This window comes from Neolamprologus brichardi, chromosome 1, assembly GCF_056152115.1.
Source record: "Neolamprologus brichardi isolate AB-2024 chromosome 1, ASM5615211v1, whole genome shotgun sequence".
NCBI lineage: Eukaryota > Metazoa > Chordata > Actinopteri > Cichliformes > Cichlidae > Neolamprologus > Neolamprologus brichardi.
The window spans coordinates 39,460,373-39,469,362 of NC_142104.1; the positions used below are offsets into that span (position 1 = coordinate 39,460,373).

Below are 8,990 nucleotides of genomic sequence, written 5' to 3' on the forward strand. Positions count from 1 at the left end.
TATATGTATATATATATATGTGTGTGTATATATTAGGGGTGCAACAATACTCGTATCGATATTGAACCGTTCGGTTCGGTGCGCACATGTATCGAACAATACAAAATTTTTAATTTATTCTATCAACTTTCCTTCTGACGATGCTGTCTGTGTTGAGCGCTCAGTGGATCTGTGCTTGACAGTGCAGCCTAGGCGCAGTAGTCGAACGCAGATTCACTGAGCGCAGGGCAAGCTAGCGAGACAGAAGTTAAGCTCTCGTTGCAACATGGCAAATTGAACCTCCCCCACCCTAATTCAGATGAGGCGTTTGGAACTATTTTGGTTTTCATGTGACGTATGTGACGTATGACCCTGAAGGGGTCATACGTCACAAAAGTAACACAAAAGTAAAACAAAAGTAAAACAGTATGTCGGATGTGCCACGCAATGCTCAATTACATGGGTGGGAACTACTGCGTTAGCGCAGTTTGCTTGTTAACGTGTTGACGCCGTCCGGCCCCACGCACGGGGCAATCCGCGGTAGCTCGTTAACGGAGATTTGCCATGTTGTGGCGTTAACGTCATTTCAGATTAACGCTGACAGCACTAGTGGGAACAAAATGAATATGACTGCACATTTACGCCGACATCATCCTAGTGCAAAGACAAGTGGAAGCAGACAAAAACAACAAGCACGCATGCTACAAACTTTACCCGAGTCATTTAGACAGCCGTTAGCACATGATTCTCCATATGCGGACCTGATATATTTAATATGCTGCTGAGAATATAGCCCAGAAGAAGCGTATAGTATAGCTTTTAATTTGGAAAGAGCCATTTCTCTGTAATAAACTCTCTTTTCCAAAGATGAGTGATTTCTCGATCAGATAGATTTATTATTATTTGTTATATATTATTTATTTATCCCTTTGTTGTTTCAGCAACATTAAATTTAAAAACTGTACGTTTGAGTTAAAATATATATTTATAATTTTAATAAATGACAAATTAAAAAAGCATGAAATTTTTTTTTTGTATCGAAAAAATATCGAACCGTGAATTTTGTGTATCATTGCACCCCTAAAATAAATAAATAAATATATATATATATATATATACACACACACACACAGAGGAGGAAATTCCATAAATTCTATCCGGTGGGAAATTTAAAAACTCAAAATAATGTCACGGTTCCTCGAGGTCTACAGACCTGCATTAGTCTGTTTATTACTCTGTCACATTTACAATACACATTTCACAAATAACAGATGAAAACAGTAATAAATCCTTTACAGCAGGAGAAAACAAAAATCAGATAGTCATCATTAAATATCTATATATCTTTGTATACTTTAAACATGACGTCTGTCATCCATACGCCCCGGATACTGACTCATTCCACTTTATTCACAGAATCTTCAGGCTGGAGCAGAAGTTCCTGTTCAGCTGTTTCATTTTCAATATTTTAGTATATACTTAGACAACAAACCAGGAGGGCCTCACACATTTCACTCATTGGTTTTGACAGAAAAATCACACTGACCACCAAACATGCTGAGAAAACGTAGCACTACCAACAGAAATCCACATCAAAGACAACCTGGAGGGATGTTTTCATGTTTCAGCACTTGGAGCTGCACAGGCTGAGACAACGTACTGTGTCTTTAGTTTCTGGTCATATTGAATTGCAAATTCTTCCACTACTGTTTTTTTTTTTTAATTAAACAGCTGCCGTGTGCAACATAACACAAGGATTGGAAGCAAGTATTTGAAAGTCAAATAAGTTTAAACAAAGATGTCGCTCTGACGAACCAGAATCATGTCATTCCTTTCTATTATACAAAAACAAAAAAACAAAAACAAAACTACAGTACATCCTTCAGTTGTATTTTTGTGTGTTGGATCATTTAACTTGACAAGCAAGAAAGGAATACACACAACAGCAACTGTTGAAACCCAATTTACACCTACGAGTGAAGAAAGTGGGACTTGAGCATCAAACCATCTGGGCCTTTATCACCAGGCTGCGACTGTGGGGAACAAAAAAAACCAACTGAATGAAATGATGGTGGGAAGAAGACGGCTTAGAAGATGGGAATGTAGTTGTCGATTTTGGCGCGGTGCCGCTGGGCGATGCACTCGGCGATCCAGACGATGTTCCTGCACTCTTGCTCCTTCAGCTTGACGTAGGCGTAGAAAACACTGAAGTGGAACTGGTTGAGGAAGGCCAGCTTATTCAGCTTCACCTACAAACACGAAGGAGGTGGAAAGACAAGGTTAGTACTGACGTCAAAGAATAAAAAATGAAAACAAAAGACGTGGTTAAGGTTGACACAAAGGGATCCAACTTCAATCTCTCTATTAGCTCAGCCCAATCTTTTCTAAACTGGCAGTTCAGTTTCATTTATATTTCAGATACTCATCATTGCAGAGCTTGTCAGGTATTCCTTTACTCAAGATGCTGGACTAAGTTTTTTTTTGCACACATTGCAACTCAAGTGAAATGGTAAATGGACTGATTCTTCTACAGCACTACTCTGCCAGAGTACAACATTCACCCATTCACATGAGCACTGTCTAACTACTACTCCCACACATTCACACTCTGATGGATGCAACTTGTGGTTCATATCTTGCCCAAGGACATTTGGCATGCAGACTGGGGGGAGCCAGGAATCGAACCGTCGACCTTCCGATCAGTAGATGATCTACCTACGGAGCTACAGCCGCCCCACATGTCAATGACTTTACATGACTTCCACACAGGAAACTAAACACAAAATCCCAAAACACCATAAATATCCATGTTGTCTAACAAAAGCAGAAATGAGTTAAAATCTAGTGTAAAAGGTTCTTAGTCTGAGTGACAATTATGCACATTTGTTGATTTTTCCTTTAAGCAAAGCCATCCTGTAACAACGCTATGATAATTATAAGAAACAACATAATTTAAGATGCTCAAAGTTGTAAATAACACAGTTGTTTTTTTTCCAATTGTGGCACTGATTGGCTGAGGGGCAGTCATCTTTTCTGCCTATAGAAGAAACTAGTCGACTAATCATCACTAGTCTTTATCAGACGTACCAGTCGTTTAATGGTTTTACATTGACGCCCAATTCCCAGTAAATGTTATGCAGGCGTCTGCCACAAAATGACGCTTCATTGTTGAGAAACAACATAACTCTGTTAATCTAGGCCCGATCGCTTGTTAAGACTATTACTGTTAGTTCTTTTAAAGGTGAAAGATCGCGGATACAAGTGGAAGAAAAGAGCTTTCTCCAAAGGATGGATGGGCTCTTCTTTAGCACAGGGTAGAGCCCAGCTGAGGGAGTCGCTTCTGGGTACGATGTTCCGACCAGGCACGTCCTACCGGGAGGCGGCACTGGGGTACACCCAGGACAGGCTGGAGGGATCATCTCCCTGGGGTGGCCTGGGAACACCTCGATGTGTCCTCACTACGTTTTCACAATACGCATCATTCATAATGCGCCACACTTTACCATTGTTAATTTGTCATATTTTAATAATAGATGAATATCTTTTGTAGTAACCACAAGTATCGTCTCGATGCATGCTTGATCATCCAGGTAAGTAAATCCCCAAAGGTCGATTCTGTTCATCTGGACGTTTTCAGTGGGAGAAATGCTACGTCCAGATGGACAGAAACAACCTTTGTATCATGTTTAATATCGGTTTATGTGTTTTTCCTCACTGTCCTTTGAAGTATAACACGTAATGCACAATGTGGGGTGCTGCACAGTTAAGCGGCATGATTCGTAATAAAAGAATGTGAATAATGGTAACAAATGGCTTTATTTTGAGCATTTCTGGGGTTCTCAAAACCAGATATCGGAGTGTTCTAGTTGGACAGTCAGATTTTTTTCTCCCCTTTTACTTTCCTGGCTTGGAGAAATGACGGGCTTCAGACTTGGAGCTGTTCCAGCAATCATCATGGGGATGTGAGGTGTTTGGATAATAATATGGACAACCTGTGTGAGGCGGTTAAGGCTCTCACACAGTCAAATAGTTGGATGTGTGTAGTGTTGCAGTGAGACGCAGCCACACTCACACCATGTCGTGACTGTACTGGCTTTACTGGGATGTAAGAAATTCTGCTGTATGAAATATTCTGAAGGCAAGACAAATCACTGAAAATAAATCTAATAACCACACATACAAACCTGCATTAATCCAGCAAAGTTAAAGTCAGCATGCTGTAAATAATAACAGCTTTGAACAATTAGTTCAAATGTAGAGGTCTGTGACTATTACACGACAGAGGTTAATACTGGGTGTAAAAAGGTCTTTGTGAGGGAGGGATGCATGTGCTTCACCTCATGCTCAAAGAAACGGTCCTCCAGGGTTTTATCTCCCGGGTTGCTACCGGCGCCCTCAAACAGCAGCTTGTACTCCTGAAGATGCAAGAACAAGTTTATGCTTTAACACAGACGTTAAACTGAAAGATTGAACCTCAATGGACAATGACAGACACCAAAGCACAAACTGGAAGATGAAAGTGAAAACAACTTGAAACATATGAGTTCAATGATGTTTCTATGGGGAATTCTGCAGGCCATTTCTGAACTTACAGGGTAAAAATCAGCTACAGCCTTGACCTGCTCATAGTCATCGGCACGGGCCAGCTGAGCAAGGCCTTCTGGGTAAAGCTTGCCACAGTGGGGAAAGAGTTTGGCACGGTCCTCTTTGGACAGCTCTGTGCCAAATGAGTTGATGGTGATGATGAAGGCTCTCCTGTCAGCTTCAAACTGCAGATACAGAGGCGAAGAAGAACAGTGATGAGTCAAGTTAAGGACGCTTCAGTGTCTTCGTGAGCAAACCTGCTCAGTGATAAAAGACCTCCCAGAGAACCAGAAGGAAGACTAGTGACACGTTCCTAAATCAGACTGAGGCCTCACCTCCAGAATAGGACACATGGTGTCAGCAGTCGTTCCTCCCAAGTTGGAGCAGAACTTGTAGAAAGCCTCCAGATAAGCCTGAGAGAACAAAATCTACTTAATGTATTTTACATGACAACTTTACATAAATGCATAACAATTTCATGCCAGTTCTGAATTTAAACTATGTAACAACTAGTCTGAGCTTGGAAAGAAAAGCGTCTGGACTTCTTTAAGTAGCTTGAAGATGTTTCACCTCTTATCCGAGAAGCTTCTTCAGTTCTAGGGTCAAATGGAGAGTCCCAGATTTAAGATCTGTGGGGGTAACCCACCGAGAGGGACAATGGACCCCCTAATGATCCTCTACCTAATCACACGAGCCAAGGTGTGAAAACGGGTGTAGGTCACAATCAGCCAAGGTTTCGGGTGAGCTCATTGTGAAACCTAGCCCCACCCCATCATGTGATCATGTGAATTGTGACCGACACCCGTTTTCACACCTTGGCTCATGTGATTAGGTAGAGGATCATTGGGGGTCCATTGTCCCTCTCGGTGGGTTACCCCCACAGAGTTTAAATCTGGGACTCTCCACCATTTGACCCTAGAACTGAAGAAGCTTCTCTGCTGATAGGTGAAACGTCTTCAAGCTACTTAAAGAAGTCCAGACGCTATTCTTTCCAAGCTCCTTAGACTACGATCACCTGGATGACTGAGAACCTTCACAGATATATAACTACTTTTAATGCTTCCATTAAATATTAAGAATATCTCCAACTCCCACGGGCACAAACTGGTTAACTTGTTCTTACTGATACAAAATCAACTGTCAGAAAATACCACGTGCTTTACCATATTCTGTGTTTCTCTGCTAATAATGATTTGGCCAGACTGGCAGACTAACGGGATGTTCACAGGACATTGGTAACTTGCAACTTAATACCTCCTGGTTATTCAAGTGAAAGCTAGAAGTCTGATAATTTCTCACAGAATCACAACTTCTCTGCCCTCAGCTTCCAGACTGACATCCACAGGACTATTAAAACTGTTTATTCTGTGACAAACGCTGGAAAGATTAGGAGCTACAACAATATCTGCAGTTGTCTACTAGAACACAACTGCCAGAGAGTTAATTAAAGATCGATACAATGACACGTTGCTTTATCAGTATTAATGTTTAAGTTGGAACAATTGTGCTCGACTACTGTTGATCTTAATTATTTAATTTTTATTGGTTTTTGACTTGTTCTTCTTCTGTTGGAGTAATTATGGTCTTTGAATTTCTGTTTCTTTAACTGAGTTAACTTCTGAGTTTCAGCTTTTACTGTCACATTTTTGCCTTTTTTGCTGTCATTTTATTTATTCACTTGCTTATGTGGACAGATTATGCTTTTTGCAACACATTGTGATTTCACCTGGAATGACAATGACTGTATAAATAAAGCTTAGCTCAGTTATTAATAAACTCTACCTTGTAAAGGGTGTTACGAATGATTTCAATGTTCATTTCATCCAAGTCCTGCTCAGATATGCAGTCCTGGAAGAACGCAGCTATTGAAAAGAAGAAAAAAAAAACAAAACAGAAATCAATATTTAGTGTTTTCCTCAGCTTTGGCGCCATCTCCTGTTCAACATAAGACATCACAATTCAGGTTTTACACCCCTGCTGGTTGGTGCCCATTCAGAGTAGGTATAAAGCTATCTTAAGTATGATACACAGATGTCAATACAAATGTGTCGCATACAGACAAACATTATGTTACTGCTTTGAAAAGTGAAAGCTAAACGCTACACCGACTGAAGGTGCGTGAGTTACCTTGACCAAATGAGTGTGACAACTTTCAGCCAAACTATAAGCAACTCACGTCTTTTTTTTCTTTTTTAAACAGGAAACCAAAGAAAGAAAATTAATAAACTTGAAAAGGGCAGAGCCACCGTTGTGAAAACCAATTTGAGTTTTAGATTTAGGGGAGTGATAAAGTTTTTTTTGAGGGCCTGTTCTTATTGCATAAAACCCCTGAATATTATTATGATGATGGAAAAGTCATATACAGATATTCACCCAGTGGTGTGTCCACAAGGATGGCATTGTAGAGCTCGGCGGGGGTCTGCGCAATGTTGACTGCCTCCATCTGTTCAAAGCTGCCCAGCGGGTGACACTTGGGCACCAGTTCAGAAATGGCCCGCTGGTGCAGAGTGCCCGTGATCAGCAGGATGACGTTATCGATCATATAGCTGTAGCTAAAGCCCAAAGGAAGGAGGGGAGGGATCGTCACAAATGTTCTACACTGTTATACTTTATAGAACAGAAATGTTACTTTACCGATTAAGGGCAAATACTTTACAGTACTTCAAAGTACTGCAGTGTCTACTGTTATTTACATGACAGTGCCAAATTTTAAATTAATTAATAATATGATATTCAGAAATTGTGCTAACAGACGTCTGTACTCAATTCAACTCGACCGGTTTAGCTTACGTGATGAAGTCCATGAAGCTGGCCAGCGGTTCATATGACTGGTTTCTCATGTGGCGAAACTCCACCACCATCTTCTCCTTTAGCTTGTCGTCAATAACGGACACGGTGAGAGGAGATGCCTCGTTTGCCAAGAAGCTGCCATAGTCTGTGCTCTGCAGGTGGAGCTTCAAGTCTGTAGGACAAACAGTTAGTCAGGGCTCTATTATTCTAAGGGTTAAAGTTTGAAACTAGAACTGCTAAAAATCTGTGGCTATAAATCTAGTTTTATATTAACATACAAAGAAACATAGTTTGTTTAGATGCTGGCTAATACAACAAAAAGCAGTATGAAGGTTTCCCCATAATGTTACCTTACTTGGTTATTTAAGAATTGTTAAATGTAGACTTGCAGTGTTGTACGGCAGCTTTTATTTTCTATAAAGAATTTTGCACTTCACTGACAAGATATTTTTTTGTCTTTTCAAACCAATTTCTCAACTGATTTGCGGTCCAACTTTCAGCTGCAGTGCCCCTGCATTTGTTGCTGTTCCTGTCTCTCAACCCAACTGCTAACTTGACTAGAAATTTGGCTACCTGGTCTTGGTTGTGTCCTAATCTGTCTCACGTTCATAAGTCTCTCTTGGAAAATAAATTTTAATCAAACACCTTGAAGGGAGTGCTGTAATTTGACGCTGAAATGTAACTGAACTGAATTCATCCCTGCCCGCTCCGTGCAGGTGAGCATAACAAAAGAAGCGTCTGCTATAAGAAAATCTCAATTATAATGATGTTAGCTAGTATTAGTTAGCAAGATATGAACCGAATGGTCACAGAAAAGGTAGAGAAAATGTTAACAGGAACACTGTAAAATCTCTTCTGACTATAATTTCACTTCCCTTAAAACTGGGAAGTGAGCAATAAACAGCAATATAGCCGGCCCTTGCTTGGGTTAATTTTAGCTAGCTACGCAGGATACAGACATATGACAGCAAGCTTGACGAACACAGTCTCAAATTATTTCACTTTAACGTGTGGCAGTTATCGATGTTGAGCTTGGCGACTAGATTATAACAGAAATTGGGACGACTTATATCGACAGTAAAACAGACACTAACGTTTAACAGCTAACTAGCTTTAAGCGCTAGCTTGTGGAATTAGCTGGCGTCTAGCTATTAGCCGCTAGCTATCCATTTTAACTCACCTTCCAGCGTCTCACACTGGACGAGATTTAAATAATCCGCCTGCGACAGTATTCCAGCTTTAAAACCTCTCACCAGCCCCTCCAGGTAGCCGTTATCGACGTTAAAATAGAGCTCAGAGAAAGGCATCCTGTCCGACCGTCAGACCCGTCTCTGCCACAGGATTCACTTTCAGTCCGGCTGGTTAGCACTAGCATCAGCTGACTGAACCACGTGACAGTCATCTGATCAGTCACCTGCTCATGATTTCATTACTGTATTGACAAATGACTTTGGCTGTTTGTATTCACAGTTTGCTTTATTACCAGCTCTGTTTCCAAAGCACATGATATTTATATTAGTTTTTGCATTACAATCCACACAAATAGAGGAAAACAACATGAGACCAAGTCTGTCACAGTCAACAAGCTGTTGTTGTGGCACCCTGAGTATTTTGAGCATCAAGAACAAGGTCCCTCC

General features: G+C 40.7%; 1 protein-coding gene across 1 annotated transcript; it reads right to left on the reverse strand.

Moving 5' to 3' along the window:
- Positions 1 to 1,167: 1,167 nt before the first annotated feature.
- On the reverse strand, positions 1,168 to 8,745 carry LOC102794381 (V-type proton ATPase subunit d 1). The gene is made up of 8 exons (XM_006804432.3): positions 8,534 to 8,745; positions 7,354 to 7,525; positions 6,937 to 7,115; positions 6,346 to 6,425; positions 4,899 to 4,976; positions 4,572 to 4,748; positions 4,317 to 4,394; positions 1,168 to 2,228 (listed from the first exon to the last, which is right to left on the reverse strand). The coding sequence occupies exons 1-8, from the start codon at positions 8,658 to 8,660 to the stop codon at positions 2,067 to 2,069; spliced, it is 1,053 nt and encodes a 350-aa protein (XP_006804495.1). The 5' UTR covers positions 8,661 to 8,745; the 3' UTR covers positions 1,168 to 2,066.
- Between the last annotated feature and the right edge of the window lie 245 nt (positions 8,746 to 8,990).

Excerpts from the sequence above, each read along its gene's own strand:
- LOC102794381 (XM_006804432.3), bottom strand. The coding sequence starts at position 8,660 with ATGCCTTTCTCTGAGCTCTATTTTAACGTCGATAACGGCTACCTGGAG. Across the intron at positions 6,426-6,936 it reads CCTTGTGGACACACCACTGG|CTGCGTTCTTCCAGGACTGC; the intron begins GTGAATATCTGT and ends TCTTTTCAATAG. Across the intron at positions 4,977-6,345 it reads TTCGTAACACCCTTTACAAG|GCTTATCTGGAGGCTTTCTA; the intron begins GTAGAGTTTATT and ends TTGTTCTCTCAG.